Source organism: Aethalodelphis obliquidens, unplaced genomic scaffold (assembly GCF_003676395.1).
Source record: "Aethalodelphis obliquidens isolate GAN/ISIS:26980383/991018 unplaced genomic scaffold, ASM367639v1 scaffold30, whole genome shotgun sequence".
NCBI classification, from domain to species: Eukaryota; Metazoa; Chordata; class Mammalia; order Artiodactyla; family Delphinidae; genus Aethalodelphis; species Aethalodelphis obliquidens.
This window is the reverse complement of record NW_020837974.1, coordinates 6979289-7001452: the sequence shown is the minus strand read 5'-3', so window position 1 is coordinate 7001452 and position 22164 is coordinate 6979289. Positions and strand designations below refer to the sequence as shown.

General features: G+C 57.3%; 2 protein-coding genes across 4 annotated transcripts; both read right to left on the bottom strand.

The window, feature by feature from the left end:
* Positions 1-164: 164 nt before the first annotated feature.
* On the bottom strand, positions 165-4933 carry TRIP6 (thyroid hormone receptor interactor 6). The gene is given in 11 exon segments (XM_027126039.1): positions 165-435; positions 550-670; positions 944-1122; positions 1848-2017; positions 2135-2228; positions 2543-2929; positions 3226-3333; positions 3335-3352; positions 3442-3569; positions 3860-3971; positions 4820-4933. Coding segments are annotated over 10 exon segments (1446 nt in total). The 5' UTR covers positions 3969-3971; positions 4820-4933; the 3' UTR covers positions 165-303.
* Positions 4436-17532, bottom strand: SLC12A9 (solute carrier family 12 member 9). Of its 3 annotated transcripts, none has more exons than XM_027126027.1 (14): positions 13711-17532; positions 12738-12960; positions 12446-12580; positions 11844-11975; positions 11121-11429; positions 10202-10309; positions 9969-10080; positions 9241-9398; positions 9050-9132; positions 8743-8867; positions 8404-8596; positions 8045-8219; positions 7675-7821; positions 4436-5739 (listed from the first exon to the last, which is right to left on the bottom strand). In XM_027126027.1, the coding sequence occupies exons 2-14, from the start codon at positions 12916-12918 to the stop codon at positions 4847-4849; spliced, it is 2751 nt and encodes a 916-aa protein (XP_026981828.1). In that variant the 5' UTR covers positions 12919-12960; positions 13711-17532; the 3' UTR covers positions 4436-4846. The 3 variants fall into 3 exon arrangements, with proteins under 3 accessions (XP_026981828.1, XP_026981827.1, XP_026981829.1); XM_027126026.1 differs by having other exon boundaries at positions 13707-17531; XM_027126028.1 differs by lacking the exon at positions 11844-11975 and having other exon boundaries at positions 12422-12580; positions 13707-17531.
* Positions 17533-22164: the final 4632 nt, after the last annotated feature.

The window sequence follows — 22164 nt, the reverse complement described above, 5'->3', positions numbered from 1 at the left end:
AGGGATCAAACCTGTGCCCCCTGCAGTGGAAGCTCAGAGTCCTAACCACTGGACCACCAGGGAAGTCCCAGGAAGTCACTTCTTAGCCAAAAACGCAGGCAGTCACAACAACCGTGCTTGTGTTGTTCTGCTGTGAGAATCAGATAAGAAAACAGACTTCAAAGTGTTTTACAAACTCTCGAGGGATTATTATTTCATGATTGGAGGAAGAGGAGACAGCATTTGGTGACAAAGTTATAAAGGTAGATGTTGGGGAGGGTGGTTGATGGGAAGGGAGAACACAGCAGGTGCTCCTGGGGAGACTCAGCAGTCGGTGGTGACGGTGGCTGAGAGCTCCTGGATGCGCCAGGCACTGCAAGCCTTACACAAGATGTGCCCATCTAGCGGGTAGCAGCCCTGACACTCACCCTCAGACGAGAGCAGCAGCCCACACTCCTGTTCGGAAAGAAGCAACAGCTCTCCATCAGGCCCGGACCCCTGAGTTCCTTCTCCCTCGTGCTCAGCACCCCAGACCCCAAAAACCCTTATTCCCTTGCCCAGCCCTCCTACCTCACACTTGTAACAGCCAATGTGAAAACTGCGATCCAGAGCTACGATTCGCACGGTCTCCTCCTGACCTGGCTCAGGCATGATGGCCCCACCACACACTGAGCATCTTGGGGCAAACTTCCTGGGGTGGAAGGGAACCAAGGAGGCTGTCAAGCCCCAGGGTTAGAGGGAACTAACAACAGAGCCCAGAGAAGGTGGGATGCAGGAGGGAACGGGAGAGGCCAGAGGTAGGTAGGGTCTTGGATCTTAGGGAAAGAGAGTGATTTTAATGAGAAGGAGGTATGGCCAGGGGTGTGAAACAGGAGCGGCTGGTACCGGGATATGAAGGAGAGATGAGGAAGGTGGGTAAGGCCAGGCCAGACATCCTAAGACAAAAGGTGGGGACCCCGCTGACCTGTGGAAGTCCTCAATGCAGTGGATCTGGCTGGTGGCATCCACAGTGAAAGGGATGCCGTCGAGGCCGCGGTGGCACACCACACAGGTGAAGCAGCCAGGGTGGTAGGCCTTCCCCATAGCCCGCAGAATCCGGTCCAGGATGGGCTGGGAGCACGTGGAGCACTTCTCCAGGGTGGCCTGTCGGGAAGGAGGGCAGGAAGGTCGGGGGCTGGGGACACCCACGGCAGCCCTTACAGGCATCCTGCCAGCCTACCCATCTGTTTCTGTAGCCCCCTGCATGTGATTCAGTGAAAGGTGGCCTTGAACAGATCTGAGTGCGAGCCCCAGCACTGCAGCTTCCTGGACAAATTATTTAACCTCCCTGAGCTTCAGTTTCCTTTAGTAGTAATATCTGCCTCACATTCCCTTAAATCTAAAATAAATGCCTCGGGACTTCCCTGGTGGTCCAGTGGTTAAGAATCCTCTTTCCAATACAGGGGACGCGGGTTCGATCCCTGGTCAGGGAACTAAGATCCCACATGCCGTGGGGCAACTAAGCCCATGCGCCACAACTAGAGAGCCTGCGTGCCCTGGAGCCCGAGAGCCACAATTGGAGGAGAGAAAACCCGTGCACAACAACAAAGAGCCCGTGTGCCGCAGCGAAAGATCCCATGTGCCGCAACTAAGACCCGATGCTGCCAAAAGAATCTTTAATTTAAAATAAAATAAAATAAATGCCTCACACGTATGAGGGAATATCGTCCTTCCTCTCCAGCAGCCCGTGTATTGCTACTGACTTCATTCATCTATTCTTGTGTATCAGTTTTAGTTCCCCTGCTTCAAGCCCTATTCCTCTCTGGGGCTTGGATATCGAGTTCCCATCTCAGACTGGAAACCTCCCCCCGCCAGCCCCAACCACTCACCACATAGCAGCTCTCACAATATGCCCTCCTCTCCACGGCGTAGAAATGCTGGCCCCGGAGCTGGGCCCGGCACGTAGAACACACAAAGCAGCCAACGTGAAAGACGCGGTCCAGGGCCACGACCCCGGCCCCATCCCCGACCACATCTTCTCCGCAGCCACCACACCGGCCTGGGGACGGGCAGGGACAGGGTCAATCTGCACAGGCCGGGAAGTTGGATCCACGGACCTTCTGACTCTCCAGCCCCATCTCCCCTTTCCCGCCCCACCCGGGGTCAGCTCACCCACCGAAGTACTCCCCGCTGGGTGGGTGGTTCATGTCATGCACCAGCTTCTTGGTCAGCCTCTCAAGCTCCTCCTCGGGAGGCTGGCTCAGGGGGACCTGGGCGGTGAGAATCAGGGGCTTGCCCCTACCTCTAGCTCCTGATGCTGTCACTGAGGGTGACCGGGCAATTCTACCCAGAGAGTTCATCGGAGAACATCCCAGCTCAGGGGCCAGGGGTGCCCCTGCAGGAGCCAGTGTGCAGGTCTAGACCCCTTCCTCCTTTATTTCCTGACCTGCCCCCACCCGCAGAGGATCCAGAGCTCCAGCGCCGCAGACCTCTGACAACCGGGACATGAAATCCCACCCACACCCCACCTGGTCAGCGTCCAGTTGTCTTTGAGGACCCCAAATCCCAGTGCCCAGGGGCTTACCTGGGACCCGTACCCGCCTCCTCTTCCTCCGGCAGAGCTGGAGACCCCAGCAGCCTCTTCTTTGCCCCCCGGCCCCGGCTCGCGGTGGCTCCTATAGCCGGCCCCCCAGACTTCACCTCGGCCTGGGAGAGGAAAGTGGGGCCCCGGGAGGGGCCCAGAGGCCTGAGAGGCCCCCCGCCTGGGGGGGCCACAGCCCCTCACTGGTTGTGCCACCTTCACTTGCACAGGGAAGGCAGGGCCGGCGGGGGTGCTGGCCGTAGCATAGGAGGCTGGAGTGGGGCCTCCATAGGGGGATGCTGGGAGCGGCGGGGGAGGAACACCCCCTCCATTCGGCTTCAGGGAGCCTGAGCCTGAGCGGTAGGCAGGGGGCTGAGGGGGCTCGTAAGCCTGGGGAGAAATGCAGACCAGAAGGAGTGAGCTGGGCCCATTCTAGGACACACATCTGTAGCACCCCCTACCCCATGTGGCACCCAGGCAAGCACTGGTTTTGACAAGGGGCCTCCCTCAAGTGGTTGACAACCTAGTGAGTCTTGGTGACCCAGCTTCCTCCACGCTGGTGTGGGCATCACTCACACAGAGGGGGAGAGCGGGTGAGAGTTCAGAGTAGGGACCAGGCTTGGGAGGGGAGGGGGAGGGGCACGGGACAAGGACCGGAAGGGACAGGGGCAGGACAGGGGAGTCACCTGCCGGTCAGGCCGCCTTGGGGCGTGACCTCGACCCCCGTCCAACTCAGCCAGCATGCTGGTCAGGGAATCTATCTCAGCATCCAGACTTCCTGGGCGCAAGCCCCCCCCTGTCTGCGGGGAGCCCCTGGGGATGGAGCAAAAGCAGGGAGAAAGCAAATCACACGGTCTCCTCTCCTGCCCTAAGCCCCCCCACCCCCCAATCCCCGTGCTCACCTGCGAGCGCTGGGTTGCTCCATGGCACCCCACCCAGGCCAGCCCCCGATCCTCCGGTCCCCCAGGGGCCTGGTAACACTGCTCAGATGGGAGGGGGCAAAAATTGACCCTGGGGTGGGGCTGGAGTGCTGGGTTGAGGGAAGAGAGAGTGAAGGTGGGGTTGGGGAAGGAGAGGGTGACACTTGTGGACGCCGCCGTCTTGGGTCCCTCTTCTCCCCTCCCCCACGCCCCCACCCCCGCACCTGGGGTCCGCGGACGGGGCAGGAGGCAGGGAGGGCCGCGAGGGGGCAGGGGCGGCGAGGTCCAGCCGGGCTTGGGAAGGGGCGGCAGTGGCGGGCTCAGCGGGAGGCAGCAGCCACAGGACAGAGGTGAGCGCTGGTGGCCCGGTGGCCTCCTCGGCCGCACTGGGCTGCCTTACCTGCTCCGTGGGCCGCCGGCGGCCCCGAGGCGCCTCGGGGGAGCCCTCTCCCCTGAGGGGCTCTGGCAGGCTCCGGCTGCTTCGGAGTGAGCCAGGTGGGCCCGGACATGGCCTGGAAAGGGGGACCCCAGACAGCGGTCAGGGCCCCACGGAGCCCCGGGCCTCCGACTTTGATCCCTTCTTCTGTCCCACACCTCGCTTGGGACTCCAGGAAAGAAACTTTTTCTGGCTTCTTTTTTCCCCTTCCTCCCTAATTTTGGGTACGGCCACGCCCCCGGTGACGTCACCGCATTCCTGGGGGAGGGTCACGTGGCCCCCTAGGCCCTAAACTGCCGTCCCTCCCCGAGTCGGGCCCCCTCCTGCGAGCAGGGAGGGCTTTCCTCGGGAGCCTGAGTCTGGGGGCTGCGGGCAGCCTCCATCTCCACCAGCTTCCCCCAGGCCCGGAGCCCCGGGTCCCGCACGTGGCCCCCTCGCCGCTGGGACGCTCCAGCGCCCCTCTTTCCCCATCCCCCATACAGATTTCTCCCTCTTTCCGTCCCAGCTACCCGCCCCCTCCAGAAACGCCCGGCCAACGCGTAGTGTTTTGATCTTTTATTCACGTTCGGCAGTTAGAAAAATAAAACAGAACAAAAACATCAAAACCCCAGTGGTCGGGGAGTCTGTTGGGCGAGGTGGGGAGACTGAGGTAGCCTGGAGTCACAAGCGGAGACCCAGACCCCGTCAAGGCACGGCTGAAGGGAGGGAGTGCAGTGGGGGAGGGAGCCCTCCCCTGTGGTGGCGGGGACAGCTGCCCTGCGTTAGTTAGTGCACCGGGGCCCCTCTCCTAGAGACCAAGAGATGACAGAGACCAGGATCCCCTAATACCTCCACCAGGGTCCAAGTCCCACGTGCCAGGCGGGTGGAAGGCGGCCCTTCCCCTCCTCACCCCATAATCAAGGTGGGCCACCCGATTACGATTACCTAGACACTCTCTACTTGGAACGGGCATCAGAGATCAGTGCAAGTGACAGGGGTGACGCCATGAATGAGCAGCGTGGGGCCCAGATCGCGGCTCAGAACTTCCAGCAGCGCCAGGTAGCGAGGATAGCGAGCAGGGTCAGCAGGTGGCCGGGGCAGGTACAGGAAGGTCAGGGCGGTGGCGGGCCCCTCCTCGCCATCCCCACCCTCAGGGCCACCAGGCCCCCCTCCTCCGCCACGCCCCTGCTGGGCCCGAACCAGGGTGTTGGCACTACATGCCAGGGCCTCTGCCTCGGCGTCTCCCCGCCTGCCGTTCACGAAGTCCCCTTCCTCCTCCTCCTCAGGCTCCTGGGACGACGCAGACCCCTCGCCCCACACCACCTCCTGCACCTGGGCCCGGATCCTCAGCTGGCTCAGCAGTGCCCGCAGCCGCCCCTCGGCTGCCCCTGGCGCCTCGCGAGGCCCCAGGCACAAGAAGATCCGCAGGCGGGCACTGTGCCAAGCAGGCACCATGCCCAAGATGGTTGCCATCTGCAGCAGGAAGAGGCCGCAGACGTCCACGTAGCCAGGCCCGCCCCGGGGCCGCAGCAGGTTCAGGGGCCACACGTCCACGTGATGCAGCTGAGAGGTGCCCCCAGATCCCCGGCTTAGCCGCTCGGGGGGCAGGGCTCCACAGGCCCGGGCCAGAACCACATTCTTGTTCATCTTCAGGGCGTCTGCCACTGTAGCCACGTAGTCCTGGGGACTGAGAGCCCGGGGGCTTCCTGGAGCCCGGGGTGGAGGGAACAGGGTGCTCAGGGCTGGGGACCCGCCCTCCTGGATGCCATCCGCAGGCTCAGAGAAAGCTGGGTCCGTCAGGAAGTGGTCCTGGGGTGCAGCATCGTCGTAGAAACCCAGGACCAGCGTGTTGGGCTTCATGCCACCTGGGGTAGGCAGGAAGGAACCCACAAGAGTCAGACTCACGGCTGAGTTCCCACTATGCTAATAGGTGTCCACTCCCATCCGCTGACAGCAGCGTGTGTCAGCCATCAGGTGTGACATGCGCGTTATGCTCGGCCTCTCACGGCAACATAATGCACATTTGCATAACGACTTTTAGTTTTCCCAAACACTTTCACATGCATTTATTTGATTTATCTCCATGACTAATCTCTCCCATTTAAATAGGCAAAGTTCGCCTTAGGAGTCTTGTAACTAAGAAGCACTTCCGTTCAGGGGCAGTAGGATGTATTCACTCTGGCCTTCAACACCTTTTTCATGATAGGAGATACAAGTCTGACTCCACTGGCAGACGGGACCCCCTGATGAGTCAAGCTCCTGGCCTCAATCCCCAGGGAAACAGCGCTCAGACCCTGCTAGGGGAGGATGAGAACTCAGGGCTGGGGCTGCACAATCTGTTTCTATGACTGCAAAGCCCTAACGACAGCGTGTCCAAAGCACTGTCCCCTGTGAGCCACCATCTGCACGCTGACTGGAGCCCCCAGCCTGCTGAAAGCACTTGGTGTTTTAACTCATCTGATCCTTGAAGCAACAGTATGAGGTAGGGACTATTACTCACCCCGCTTTACAGATAAGGAACCTGAGACCCAGAGAGGTGAAGTCACTTGCCCCAAGGCTCATGGCTGATAGACACTGGGGCCAGCAAGTGAACACGATGTACCCAGCACCAGAGCCCATTCTCTGAGCCACTAAGCTGGTGTTGCACCAACCACAAAGTCCCCAGTCCCTGCTGACAGCTCCTGGGTTTTAGTATCTGAACAACGAATACGGAATCGGATAATTTCCCCTGTACCAGGGCTGAGTTTACAGGAAGACTCAGACCTCCTCCAAGACCCCTTCTCACGGGACAAAAGGTATACTCAAAATCTGCCAGTATATCAAATTCTCCATGCTGGGGGATTAACCACTTAAAGGAAACCTTTTCCTTTTCATTTGAATCATTTTCTGCAGGATGAATTGCGTGAAAGGAGTGGTCTCTTGGTCCAGAGACCAAGGGTCTCTCCCCAACAAAAGGTGGGGCTGAGGAGAGACGAGCCCTCAGACGCTCCAGGTTCTAGCTGACAACGCTTGATAACACCCCTAAAACACCTTGGCAGGTGGGAACTCCAACTGATCTTGCAAATTAAACTAGTCACACCTCCTCCTGAGCATTTCCCGGGGTTCTGATTGACACCGACCAGGGCAATGTCCAACACTTGAACTTTAGCCAGATTGTAAGTGGAGCAGGAAGCATGCGTTCAGAGACGGCACAGACGCCAGTCCCGGGGTTGAGAAAGATGGAGGCGCTGAGCAGGGATCTGGAGGAAGCTGGTGAGCTGGGCCGGAGGCCTTGGCACAAAGACACAGTCACGGAGCTGCGACTGTTCCGCTCCATGCGACAGCGTCAGACCCACACACCCCTGGCATCCTTCGTAGTCTCTGGGAGCCACATTACACGGCCCCCTACTTCTCTGCTGCTCGCAAGGCCCAGCTGAGATACCATCTCATCACAAAACCTCTGCCGGCCACATTGGTGACAGTGGTCTTCCTCTCTCTGAACTCTGGTGGTTAGAAAGCATCTACCCTAGATCTGATGGGGCAGCCCCACCTCAAATACTTCTCCCACTGCCCCCTGAAAGACGACGTGTTCTGCAGAGCCTGTGCCCCAAGCATGGGTCAGAAAGAAAACAAACAAACGGTGTCGCTCCATCTCTAGTCCTTAAGGCATCACCTCGGAGACCTTTCACACACTTTTATCTTTGAGAACCGAGTCCTGTCTGCACTAGATTGTGGGTTCCTTTTGGAGTTTGCAGTCTGTGGTTGACTCTCTGGGGGAGGGGAGCAGAGATTGAGAGGGGCCACGGAGTGGAGCAACTCACCAAGACCTGAGATCCGCAGCAGGTGCTGAGCCCCCTGGCGCACGGAGGGCGAGAGGGTGAGGTCCACGAAGGCCTTCACTTGGGCCCGGTCCACCAGGCTCAGCCACGCCCCGTACTGCGGCTGCACGGGGTCCGAGGGCAGGGAGTCTGCGGAGGAGGCAGGCAGCCCATGTGGGCCAGATTCACGTACTTTCTCCTAGAGTCCAAGTCCACGTGGGCAGAAAAGAAAGGTCTGGGCAGGGGTATGGCTGGTAGGGAGGGTCATCTGGGAAGAAGCACGAGACTTCTGGGGCACAAAGAACACAAAGAGCTTCCAGGAAGGGGAGGGAGAGAGAGGTCAGGGCGGAGGGGTGAGTGGAGGGCAACTGACCGAGGTCTCCCAGGGTGACATGGCCCAGCACATAGAGGCCCCCTTTCTTGAGCTGGTTGGCCAACCGCAGCAGAGGCAGCGCGCCCCGGGGGTTCCCCACCAGCAGCAGCAGCTGAGGCCGCCAGAACTTCACGTGGTCCTTCCGGACGTCCAGCCGGAGCAGGTACTTCCGCACCTGGGGACCAGGTGAGGTGACAGGAGGAAGGGCTCCGGGGCGCGGCGCCCATTCACCACCTGGGCCGGAACCAGCGGCAGGCAGCCGGGGGAAGAGGAGGCCTCCTCCGGGCGTTCCCGTCCCAGCCCCCCTCCCCTCCCCCCTCCCCTCCCCCTCCCCTCCCCCCTCTCCCCGCTCCCCCCACCTGATGGAAAAGCAGGGCCTGGCTGACGTAACCCCAGCTGCTGGGGCCTCCTCGAGCCGTGAGCAGGGCAGAAAGCAGGCCCATGAGAAGCAGGGAGCCGCCAGCGGCCCCGGGGCTGATGAGGAACATCATGAGCAGGCAGGAGGCCACCCCCAGCAAGCACGTGTGCCAGGAGAAGAGGCTGAAGGTGGGGCTGGGGGCCGACACGGAAGGAAGGAGGCTCGGGGCTGCCCCGACGGCGAGCCGCCCCACTCCATCCCCAGCCTCCGCCCGCCTGGTCCCAGGCCTCCCCGTTCCTCCCTCCCTTTCTCTGGGGACACAGGCATCTCCTTCGCTCACCGGAAGTTGGGGGCCGAGGCCCACTCGAGGCTCAGGCAGGACAGGTCCACGGCAGCATAGGCCACCAAGTAGAAGACAGTGACCACAGCGGCCAGCGTGTTCAGCTTCCCAGCCAGGAGCACCAGCTGGACAAGGACCAAGAGGCTGGGCGTTCATCCACGCGCCCCGCTCCCCATCAAACGCCAACACATACTGCCTTTTCAGGCACGTCTCCCAGTGCGCGTCTGACCCTTCCTGGTCCCGCGACTGTAACGGGGCGGGGGGGGCTTACGGTGAGGGTGAGGGTAGCTTGAAGAGGAAAGCTTACCTGCACTAGGCCCCAAGAATACAGCACGGCTCCCCAGGGGTTCCCCCCTTGAGATATAACCTTAGCTGGCGCCAGAATCACTCCTGTGCAAACGGAAATGCAGCAGACACATCAGCCTGGGCCAAGGGGGGGACCAAGACAGACACGGGAGGGTGCGCTCAGAGCCGGGCACGAGGCAGGGGACAGCGCACCAAAGAGGTTGTCCTGGGCCAGGGCGTGGAGGATGCGGGAGGCGCCGATGAGGGAGCTCATGGAGGCTGAGAGCGACGTGGCATAGATACCGGTCAGCACCAGCGGGGGCCACAGGCTGATGGCTTGGAAGAACCCGTAGTCCTCCTGCAGCAGGATCCTACAGGGAAGGAAAGGAGGAGGATGCAGATAATAAACGTGCCTCCATCCTAGGGGCCTGGTGAGAACAGTTCTCACAACACTGGCTGAGGTTAAGCACTGGGTATTCTGAGCTGACCCCAGCCCCGATCTCAAGGACCGTATTAACAGATCAAGTGTGCCCAGGGGTTAGACTTGGCATTCACTGGTTGTCGTTGGGCCGCTTTGGATTTAATCACAGGGTGGACATTCCCAACAGTACGTGCACAAGAAGCCAAATATTTATGGAAATACAAGTTGACTAGAAAGCTCTTCCCCACCCCACCCCCAAGCCAAGTACTTACAATAGTACCAGGCACAAAGCAAATGCTGGCTTCCGGTTGGCTGTTACCATGTAGCCAGCCCTCCACATCCAGGGCAGCAGCTCTAACTCTCTCCCAGTGGGAGGAACAGGCCCCATTTTCTCCACACCGCCCAACAGCTTGGGTATCTGCCCCCACCCCGCCCTGGCCCGTGCTTCCCTGGGCGATCCAGGTGTGACAATGCCTCCATCCACCCCCTCAAGGACCAGGCTCACCCCCTCCCCAGGCACCTGTCGCAGGTGAAGCTGGAGAGGAAGAAAAGCAGGATGTAGATGAAGAAAGTATAGGCAACGGCAACAATCGTGCCCAGAGGAATGGCCCGGCTGGGATCCTTCAGCTCCCCTGGAGGGCAGGGAGCAGAGGGAGGGAGGTCAACCCTCCACCACGCCCTGTATCCCTGAAGCCTCAGTGCCCTGTAGGGGCACAAGGTGGCAAGGCAGCCCCCTGCCCCAAGGACTCTCACCTGACATGTTGGCCCCAGCCATGATGCCTGTGCAGCCGTTAAAAAGGACGGCAAAGACGCTAGCAAAGGTCATCGTGGCCCCCGTGGTGTAGTCCTTGGCGTAGCCAGCTGAGGAGAGGGGAATCGTTCCCAGGGAGGAGAGGGGATCAGCATCCGTCCTAGGGATCCGGGCGTTTTGGCCCTGCTACCCTCTCCTCACGTTCTAAACCTGCCCCCACTGCCTCTCCACCAGCCTCACCAGCTCACCGAGACCCCAGCCCTGACCCGTCTCTGGCCCTGGCTCAGCTGACCTCATCACCTCCTTCTCCCCACACTTCTCCGTTCCTCCCTCCAGGCCTTCATCCACGCTCTTTCCTCAGACGCCTTCCCTCCACCTCCTGTCTGAATTTCCCAACCCCGCTCACGCCACCTCTAGCTCCACCGGCCCGCGCCCTCCCCGGCCCAAACCCAGGTCTCCCTCCTCTGGACTCCTCTGTGCTTCTTGTCTACTTGAATTACACTCGGTCCTATTATGCAGTTTGTTTCCTGAATGTACATCTTATCTCTCCAACTAAACAAGTTCCTCTAAGGTAGGGACTGTCTCGTGGTCACTCTCGTGCCCAGCTGGGTCAAACAGACAGCGGCCAATACACGCCCAACAGATCTTAATCAACCTGTACTGCTCCAGGTCCAGACCTCCCGCCCTTGATTTTCTCTGACATCTCTTCTCATCCAGGGATTCCAAGCCACACACACACGCACACACACACACATACACACACACACACACACACACACACACACACCCCCGCCCCTCGCCCTGAGAACCCCAGGGCTCCTGCACCCAGCTCACCGCCCATCCAGGGATTCCAAGCCCCGCCCACACACACACGCCCCGCCCCTCGCCCCGAGACCCCCAGGGCTCCTGCACCCAGCTCACCGCCCAGATTGGCCTTCAGGGTGCTGCTGTTGAAGCCGGTGAAGTGGCCAACCTGGGGCGGCAGGGAGGAGCCGTTGGGGCCAGGCCTAGGGGTCAAGGGGATGTCCCTGGGCCTCACAGCCACAAAGCTGACCAGCACAGAGGCCAGGGAACCAGAGACCAGCAGGAATGTGAGGAAGGAGGCGCGGGCATAGAGGCCGGCCCCCAGGGTGCAGACCCCGCCCACCAGGCCCAGCAGCAAGGAGCCGTAGAGCAGGTTCCAGCCGTAGCCCTGCGGTAGGGTGCGGAGCCCGCTGGACCCCGTGGCATCTGTAGAGAGGAAGGAACAGAGTTAGAAAGCCAGACCCCCAAGGAGGGACCCCAACCATGACTCAGAGCAGGAAGGGACCCCATCTTTGGCCCACCAGTCCTCAGAGAGGCCATCTTTCCCACTCCCCCGCCCAACTGTACCCCAGCATCCTAGCTCTGCCTGGTGGGTACCACCAATCTTGCTCTGTCAATTTTAGGAGTGTTAATCTGGCCTCCCTGACTAGACGGGAAGCTCCTCACAGGCCAGGACATTCTCTCGGATGTCTGGATGTCTGCACGAGGCTGGGCAACAGAGCAGGAGCTCAAGAAAGTTGAGCATCTCTCCTGGAGAGGGCTTCTCTCCCTGCCATGATCCCAGAATCCCAGACCCGGCAAATCCTCAGAGCTGCCCAGACCAGCGTGGGGAGCACAGACCAGCCCCGAAGACATCAAGCATGGCCTCCACCAGCCCCAGCAGGGAGACAGCACAGCCACAGATGTTAGCCAGGTAGAACATGAGGCCGATGCTGCCCCCGACCTCAGGCCCCAGGGTGCGACTGATCATGACTGAAAGTGGAAGCAGGGGGTGAGCGTTAAGGGAAAAGAAAGTGAACTGGAGCGTGAGGAAGGGCCCGGCACGAAGCACCATACAGCTGGCCCTCCAGGCCTCCTCTCCCTGAACACACGGGACTGTGCCCAGAGGCAGTGCGTCCCACTGCAGCCACTTCCAAGCTACGTGGCTTTGCCCAAGTCACTAACGCTCTTGAATGTCCTCGTCCATAAGATGAATACTACCTAACTGACAGGACGGTCAAGTAGAACCAAAATGGCAGCTGGGAAGACACCTGGTGAACTGGAATGTAGCACTACCGAGTCAGGTCGTGTTTGCCCCCTTCCCCATACCAACCTGTCTGCTGGACATTCATTAGAACTTGTCCCCTCTTGTCCTACCCCCCAGGGGATGCAGGGAGGGGACCTCTCCTACCCCCTATAAGACAGAAGAGCCCAGACCCCTGTCCACCGAGGTTGGAGGATACAGTAGGCTCCGCCCCCTCGCACAGCTCCATTGGTAGCGATGGCACAGACGGAGAGGACAGTGAGTGCCAGGATGAGGTAGGCAACCAGGAGCATGGCCAAAGCCTGCAGCAGTCCAGCGTGGCCCACCACGAACCCTGCGACAGGAGTGGCAAAGCAGGTGAGACGGCAGCTCACCCATCGCACCCCCCACCCCACCCCAAGCCCTTCATCCACCCGCGTCTCCCAGGGCCCTTCCCCAACCTCATCCCAGTCCCACCCCACTGCACCCCCAAGTAAACCCCTGCCACTCACCAATCCTCAAGAAGACAACTATACTGAACATGGACAGGACCGTGGGTACCACCACACCCAGGAAGGTGGAGAGCTTCCGGGCAGGCGCCCCTCCAGGACCCCCGGCTCCACTGGCAGGGAAGGAAACCCCCTCCTCCCCCAGGAGCCGGTAGGCCAGCAGAGGAGAGTTCTCATTGGCCATGGTCGACAGCGGGCAGAGGAAGCCGCCAATGGGTTATGAAGCCTGCAAAGAGTTTGCTGAGTGGAAGGCAGCTCCGTGGAGCCCCCCACAAAACACCTCTAACCAAACACCCAGAAGCTTCCCCAAAAAGGAAACACACACACAGACACACTCACGTTCACCAACAACTCAAAGAGTTAGTGGAGGGCAGACTGGTCCCGGCCACTGCCGCAACAATGGCAGACTCTTAAGCCTCAGCAGTGGGTACCATGGCCCCTCCCAGCTCCTGAGGCCACCCCTTCCCCCGTATCCCTGAGACTAGGGATGGCAGTGGCTCTGGAAAGGTGCAAAGATCCTCCGCCTTCTTAACTAGCAGCGCAAGAGGAAGCAAATCCTCCAGAAGGGAAGTGAGTGATGGGCAGGAGGCCCTCCTCACCCCATCCTCCGGAGTCCTGAGCCGCCCCCCAAGATCCTCCATGCAATCACCTCATCCCCGGGCGATAAGAAACTTCCGAATCTTCCAAAGCCCCACCCTCCATCAACACTCTCCCTCAACCCATCTCAAACAGCCTCCTCTTTCCTTAATCTCACCAGATTCCTCCCACCCACACAGGCGTCCCCCAAACTCCACCGCCCCAACAACTCCTCGACGACCAAAACAAAAACACCGTCCGGCGACACAAGGTGGTCCTCCTCCCCGCACCGGTTCCTGCCCACTTTCTCCCGGGGCGGGTTGGAGGGGGCCGAGATTCGCTCCTCCCCGGCCAGGCGCACCCTCACCGCCCGGGTGTGGCAGGGCGTTCACTTACCCACCGGAGGATGCAGCCGCTCAGGAGTGATCCCCGAGAGCCGGAGGGTCCGCTACTGGCGGAGGGGGCAAGGGTGCCGGAAAGACAGCTGTGGCTACCGGGATGCCAGGCCTCGAGCCTGACCCACCCCCAGCACACAAGGGCCCCATTGGTCCCCGGGCTCGGCCCCGCCCCGTGGGCGAGCCCGGGGAAGCCCCGCCCCACCCAGCTCTTGCTGCCTGCGAGGCTCCCGCCCCACGTGCGACCCGGGTGCTGCTCGGGGTCGCCACTCGGACGAGCGTCTCCGGCAGGGTGTGGGCCACGGCTCCCACTGCGCCTATCACCCTGGTGCAAACAGGCCCCCGCCGCGCGGGCGGGACCCCACTCGGAGCTCGGAGGCGTCCGGAGGAGACACTGCTGAAAGGGGCGTGTCGTGACGGCGGAAGGCCTCCGGCAGGTGGGCGGGGCCACAACACCTGGCCCAGGTGCGCCACCCGGAACGCGGGGCCCTACTCCTCCAGCCTCTCGGATCCTTGCAAAGCCCACCAGGTCCTGGCCTCAGCCCTCGCCCCTGCGGCGCCCTCCCCTCGCGCCCTGTCCAGCCCACTGGCTGCTCTCCTCTCTTCCGCCACCAGAGGGAGCCATTGGCCGCCGATCCGGGCGAGCCCGGGAGGCGCAAGCTGCCGTAGGTCGGACTGGTCCCCCGCCCGCTTTCGCGCCTCCCCGCAACGTTGTCCCCTCCAGACTTTTGAACCTCTGAGAGTTAGGACCCACTCCTCACTCTACAGGTGCCATCAACGTCGGCACCACCTGGCAACGTTTCCTCATCTGTAAAATGGGGATTAACTAGACCCTCCCGGTTAAGGTTGCTGTGAGTTTTCAATAAACTAATAGGCACTTGAGAACAATACCGAAATGTTCAACAACTTATTTGCATACGGTACTACATGAAATAGGCATAACCACTTTGTGAGGTAGATCCCGCTATGATTTCCATTTTTCACATTAGCAAATTGAAGCTTGGAGAACTTCAGTAATAATTTCCTAACTTTATAGAGTCCTTCATGGTTACACTGTCATTTGAGCCTCAGGAAATGAACACCGCTTTTCCTGCCACTGGCCTTTGGCTGTAAATTATCTGCAAACTTTCCCTAGGAGAGGAAGGGGCTCAAAGCAGCACAAATGTGGCTTTGCCAGGAAGAGGTCTCATGAGCAGTTAAACTGGCATTTTCAGTGGTCATCTCTGCTACCCACAACACGGAGCTTGGCTCCTGGGTCTCTCCAACATCCCTCCTGTCACAATTTTTGGTGATTTCAACATCCACATGGATGAGGCTTCCAACACCCTGGGCTGGCAGGTGCTTAAACTCCACTTCTGCATAGATCTCACCCTCCATCCCACCCAATGGTGATGCCTAGACTTTGTCATTACCAGTAACGTACCCTCTCCTATTTTCATTCACCACTTCTAGTTATGCCTGTTGAGGAAAAAAAATAATCTGACACTTGCTAAAACAGTAAAGAAGACTTTATTCAGAGCTATTGAAATAGGTGTCAAGACTCACAGTAGGGGAGAGAGAACGGGCTCAACTCCAAATACAGCAAAAACAGCTGGGGATTTAGAGCCCACAGGCAGAATGAGGGGGTCAGTGAATGTAAAATTACTAGGAGGAAGCACCAAGCATTGGGGGATTCTAGCTAAAGGGACTTAACAGGATCCTTGCTGAAGGCAGGCCAGGGTGATCAGATATGAAGGGTGGGTGGGTTCTCTTTAAACTGAGCTAGGAAGGCCCAGCAAGGATGGGGGCTAAGGTCGAAGCCTAGTCCAGAAGAAGGTTCAGAGGAAACTGACTGAAGTTTGGTCAAGGGGAGGGTCTTTGTCATGCCCTGACCTGAACACTCCTCCACCTCACTGGTGCCTCAATCCATCGATCCTGCCCTCTGCCCACTGTCCCCCACTCACTTCCCTTCTTCCCCAGCTTAAAGTTCACGGTCACTGAAAAGCACTCCCTTGCCCCTCTCTCACTTTATTACACCTCCTGGCAAAATCACAGCCCTGGTAAATGCAACTATCCTCCCGTTCAGTCTCCTTTGCTGGTTCTTCCTCATCTCTTGTCTCAACTCTGGAGCACTCCTAGGTGTTAGAGGAACAGCCAAGAGGCCACTGTGGACTGGAGGCTCCACTGAGCACTGGAAGCTCAGTCCACAGACATCTTTTCACCACTTACACCCACTCCCTTGGTGATCGCATCCAATCCTCTAGTTTTAAATACCATCTCTATAACAGTGCCTTAAGGGTGTATCTACAGCCCAGATCTCTACTCTGAACTTCAGACTTCCAAGAACATACTAACATCTCTGCTCGCACATCAAACGGGCAACTCAAACTTGGCATATCCAAAATCCAACGCCTGAACATACCCCCACAACCTACGCCTCTTGTGCTTGTCCCACTTGCCCAGGTGCTTAGGTCAAAAACCTTGGGGTTGTGCTTGAAAACTCTCTCTTACACCCCACATCCAACCCATCAGCAATTCCTTTGACCTCTACTTTTTTTTTTTTTTTTGGCCTCTACTTTTAAAATACAACCAGTATCCAACCCCAATTTACCACCCTAGTCCAAGTCACCATCATCTCTTGCCTGCATTATTGCAACAGCTCCCTGACTGGTGGCCCCCTAACTGGTGTGTCTGCTTCTGTTCTGGCCCCTACATTCTATTCTCAACAGATTAGAGTGATGCTATTAAAGGAAGTATCCATTCATGACACTTCCCTTTTCAAAACTGTCCAGTGGTTTCCCATTTTCCTCAGAGTAAAAATCAAAGTCCCTTAAGGTAACCATACTTACCTTCTGATTCACCGACTACAGTCCAGCTACCAGGTTATGCCTGCTGCCTTAGCATAAGTATTAACAGCATATCCTTCGCTCAGAAGTGACCCAGAGCGGTCTACATATTACATGGGCACCCTACGCATGAAGCCCTACCCGATCTGCATCCTGCCCTCACCTCTGCTCATCTCCTGATCTTACCCCACAACGACCTCTGGGCTGTGTCCAAGAACGCCCTGTGGGCACACAGGGCATGAGCCCCCTTTGTCTTCTGAACTCAAATATTATCTTCTTAGTGAAATCTTCTCTGCCAGTCCCATTTAAATATTGAACTACACCTTCCTTCCCATCCCACTTTCCTATTTTTTTTTCTCCATAGCTCTTAACACTAATACATGTCGTTTACTTGTATATCTTGTTCATTGACTGTCTATTCCCAACAGAAAATTAAGCTCCACGAAACAGGAACTTATCTTTTCTTCGCTGCTCTAGCTCCGGTACTTCTAACAGCCCCTGGCACTCGAGGGGACCTCAGGAACCATTCCCTGACGGTTCTGGGAACCATCGCGGACCTGAGGGCTTGCTCCTCACGTGACTGCATTGGCCCCGCCCCGCCCACTGTGAAGGGAATATGGCGGCGCCCAGGGTAGCCTCAGAGAGAGGGCAACCAAAGAGAGGGCGCCAGCTTGCTAGAGCGTCCGCGCCGCCGCCTAGTCTGCGGGCGCGTCCTGGGAAAGCGTGAATTCTTAGGCGAAGTGCTGGTCCTCCTCCCCACCATTTTTAAAAGAAAAAGGAATTAGCTAATCCTCAGAAACTGTCTGGGCTGACCTGCCTACCGTCTCCCCACCGCTTGGGATTCTCGGGATTCGAGGCGTGTAGGACGAGGTTGTGGGATTCAGTATCTAGATTTTTCTCCCCTCGTGTTGGCTCCCACTTATTAGGTCACCTCGGGGTGTCCCTCCAGCCTCCAGTTCTAGGAATCCCCGAACACACACCCGGACCGCCCCTCGGAGATAGGACGTCCAATCCCCGCCCCCGGGTGCCCCAACTCCGAGTTCAGGCCCTAAATGCCAATTCCCCGGCGATCGAGCCTCCCTATCCCCGCCGTGAGCTCCCCAGGATTAAGTCTCGTGAATCCGGACCCCCCCCTCCCCCAGGCCCCAGGGGCAGATGAGCCCTTGGCCACCGCCCCTACAGTTTCCTGCAGACCCAGCAAACAAAAGGCTCGGGAAGAGAGGCGAGGCTGAGCAGGGCGCCCTTCCTGCAGGAACAGCTGATGGAGCAAAATGACCCAGGAGGGAGAGGAGGGGATGGATGAAATTCCAGGGTTCCTGGAGGACCGCAGCGGGAGGCCAGACTCCTGGATCCTGGGGAGGGAGGGAGGGAGTACAGGAAAGCGGCGGTGGAGGGCCCAGGCCGGACCCCGGAGTTCGCTGGGCTCTACCAGCTCCCAACCGCCCTGGTTGGGGGGGGGGGGGGGTCAACACTGGATTTCAGGTGAGCTCTCAGGCCCCCACGCTGGAATGGTGGGGGCTGGGAGAGGCCTGAAGGGCTGCGTCATCTCCTCTGGGCCCAGCCTACCGCCCCCTGGCCCGACCTGCTACCCTCGGTGCAGGCCCCACCCTGGCCTGGCTTCCTGCTCCTCCCCAGGCACGAAGCTTTCCCTGCCAAGCTCCACGAACTAGCCCGGGGGCTTCTGGTCCCATCGGGACCTCGGTAGCCTAGCCCCCAGCCACGAATAGTCCTTATATTCCCGCCTAGAGCCATTGCCCCTGCCCCCATCCCTGTCAAGGATACAATGGTAAGGGAAGGGCCCTGTCCAGTGGGTGGGGGGGATGCTGGCATGGAGGGGGGGGGCTTGGCCTCATATCCTGTCAGGCTGCCAAGGGAAGAGAGGAAACAAAAGACTTCCCCCTGCTGGGACAATGAGCCTCCCATTACCTCTCCCCCCATCTCCCTCCCGCACTACCCACCCCCAGCCCTCCCTTTAAGCTCTGGTCCCCAGCCCCCTTGCCTCCGTTCTCTCTACCTCCTTGCCTTCTGGTAGCCTTGGCCTCTGTGGTGAGCTCTGCCCTTCCCCCGCCCTCCTTCTTATCAGCTCGCACTGATGCTTTCTCCCAGTCTTGGCAGTTTCGGTCCTCTGCCACTCCATCAGTGCTCAGGGTCCTTCCTCTTCCCCATCACCAAGATTGGGGGCTGGCTGAGCCAGGCTCTGGTAACTGTTAGGGGCCAAATCACACCCCTTTAATGTCTAGTGGGAAGTAGGGGCTCCACAAGAGAAAGGGTCCAAGGCTGAGGGAGGGAAGTGCCCGGCCTGGCCTGGGTGAGCGAGGAAGGAGGAAAAGGACACGTGTGTCCTACAGGTCCTTGGAGGTGGGGCTGGAAGGCTGTCCTGTATGCTGAGTGCGGCGTCAGGCCCACCTGCTGGCTACTAGCTGAGTGCCTTGCACAGGTCACTTAACCTTCCGAGCCTGTCTCATTTTTAAAGTGGATATCATGATAACGCCCATCCGCTTACGGGGTTCCTATGATGATTTAAATTCGATAATGCTTGTTTAGGAAAAAAAAAAGGTGAAGTAGTAAAGCTTTCCTCAGTCTTCCCAATCTCTACAGCCTCCCCCACACCCCCATTCCCACTCCCCGCAGTTTCCATCGCCATCATACGCCAATAACTCCCAAACTGGTATCTCCAGCCAAAAACCTGTCTCTGAGCTGCAGACCCATTGAGCTCAGATCTAGCTCACTTCTGGCCCCGCCTGGATGGTGCACAGGGATCTGAAACGCAACATGCCCATCATCTTCCGGCCCGTTTCACTAGCTCCCACCAAGCTGCCCAGTCCCTCACCGTCCCAGCCAGGCTCCAGGTCCTGCCCACTCTAGCTCCTTGGCGTCTTTTGAATCCTCCCCCCTCCCCCCACCACACTCATCCATGTCAGTTCAAGTCCTCACTGTCATTTGGAGAACTGCATTTGGTTTCTCTGCCTTCAACCTTGATCACTTTCAATCTATTCTCCAAAGTTGTACAAGTGGGAACAAATCTGACGATGTTGCTTCTTTGCCAAAAACCCTTCGGTTTCAGGTCTCCAGCTCACCCATCGTCACTATCCCTGCACCCCACACCTTGGCGATGTGAACGCTGGCAGCTTGAGGACAATCTCACCACATCCATGCTTTTGTACTTGCTGTTCCTTCTGCCTTGAAAGCAACCTTTCCCACCAGTCTCCTCCAGGACTCATTCGGATAGCATCATCTTCTCCAGAAAGCTCACCTTGAACCTGCAGGCTGGATTCGTGTGCTTCCTCTGTGATCCCATAGGACCCTCTGCCTGCCACCCTTTATGCTCAATGCGTCGCCTCCTGTGTTCTGTTGAGGTTTTATGGCAATTTCTACCCCTGGGCTGTCAAGTCTTAGAAGGTAGAGGATAACTTTGTATTTCCAGGCCTGGTTCATAGTAATTCTTCAAAAAGTAATTATTGGGGCACTTCCCGGGCAGTCCAGTGGTTGGGACTCTGCACTTCCACTTCAGAGGGGCATGGGTTCGATCCCTGGTCAGGGAACTAAGATCCCACATGCCTTGCGGCGTGGCCAAAAAAAACACCATGTATATATATATACACACACAAAAAATTACTGCTGAGTAAATTAAAGAATGACTAATCAATAAGGGGATAAATAGTCCACAAATATTTATTGAGCATTTACTATGAGAAAGCCTTGCGTGAGACTTAAAGCAGTGAACACAACGTATGTTGCACCTGCTTTCATGAAGCTTAGAACCACATACAAGCAAATATACAATCACTAATAAATTAAGGCATGTGTCTATTACAACTTTGCATATGATGAGTTCAGGAAGGTTTGTGGTGGTCATAGGAGCAGTGGATTCAGGTTTTTTTGGGTCCTGATGCTTTTGTTTGTTTAATTTATTTATTTAATTAATTTATTTTTGGCTGCATTGGGTCTTTGTTGCAGTGCGCGGGCTTCTCATTGCGGTGGCTTCTCTTGTTGCAGAGCACAGGCTCTAGGCGCCCGGGCTTCAGGAGTTGTGCCTCGCGGGCTCTGGAGCACAGGCTCAGTAGTTGTGGCGCACAGGCTTAGCTGCTCCGAGGCATGTGGGATCTTACCGGACCAGGGCTCGAACCCGTGTCCCCTGCATCAGCAGGCGGATTCTTAACTACTGAGCCACCAGGGAAGCCCGGTCCTGATGTTTTTACAATTTGGGGGAACCCTCCTTAAGAAAACAACAAAACTATGAATATAAAATTAGGTGTAAAAGTTAATGTTTACCTAGATTGGGAAATCACAACCAGTTGCAATGTTAAGGTGATAAAACACCATAAATATTACAAAATCTAGAAACATTTGTAGTTAATAGCTGCCAGCACATCGCTATAATAATTTCATGTCCTGTTTCTTAGATACGAACTCTTTGACCACCTCTTCATATGATAATGATTTTATAATATTATTTTCTATTCTCTTTGTCTCTCTGTCTTTCTCTAGTATGGCCAATTCAATTTTTTTTTCTTTCATTGTTGAGAGTTTATAAAAACCTCATTGAGCTCTACAGCTTATTATTGGTACTGTCAGAATCTCTATCAAATTCCTTTCGTGTAAGAGGTGTGAGATTTGGGGCCATTTCAAACATTCTCCTACTGTGAGTCACCTTGAAAACTGTTTAAATTGACGGCACTCATTAACCAGGGTGGTGAGAGGAGCCTGGAAGGTGAGGGGTGCCTAAATTTAAACTTGCTGAGCTCCCAGGTAAACTTAACTCTAGACTTGACGGGGTCAGGTGGGCCTTACAAGGGGGACTTGGATATGGGAAAAGGAGTGATGATTTCTACAACTGATGGTGAAAGGGGTGATTTGTTTGTTGTTTGTTTATTACATATAGAAAAAAGTCCGAACTCCAAGCCCACTCCAAACAACTGTAACCAGGTGGATAGCAAAGAGAAAACCCTACCAGCTGCTGGGGGAGAGGTGTGCTCCACACAGGCACTGCCACAGCAATATATTGATCATGGACAGGGAACAGGGAGGACAGCCACATATTTGGGCTGGGAGGACAGTGAAGTGCTCTAATAATGAAGGAAGGAGGGCTTGACATTTGTTTGGGTCTGTGGAGCAAGCATCAAACCAGGTAGTGACATGGGTGCTCGCCTGTGTGATGACACTCAGTGGAGACTGAATTCGCTTGCCTGCGAAGTGGTCCGAGGGTGGAGGAAATGACCTCACACCCCCAGGAGAGACCGAGGGTGATTTTTGAGGATAGGAGTGAAAAATCTCAGCTGTCGTCTCCATGGAAGAGGGAAATAATGGGATTTCCACCAGAGTATCGACCTTTGAGGTGAGAAGCCCTGTTTTACAAATCTTGCAAACTGGCACGGTGATCACCTGGCACACAGTAGATGTTCAATAAAGGTTTCATTTTAATCATTCCTTGTTTGGTGTACACTAGATATTAGGAACTGAATTACCTGCTGGGGGATGGGGGCTGATGACCTATGATGCGGGACCAACTGGGTATCTTCTTAGCTGTGGTGCTTTGCTCGCTCTAGCTGAGGGAGTCCTGGTGCTCAGGGGGTCCGAAATACAGGGTTTGAATCTGCGGTAAGCTGTTGTATCTCTTCACCCCTCCAGTCTCAT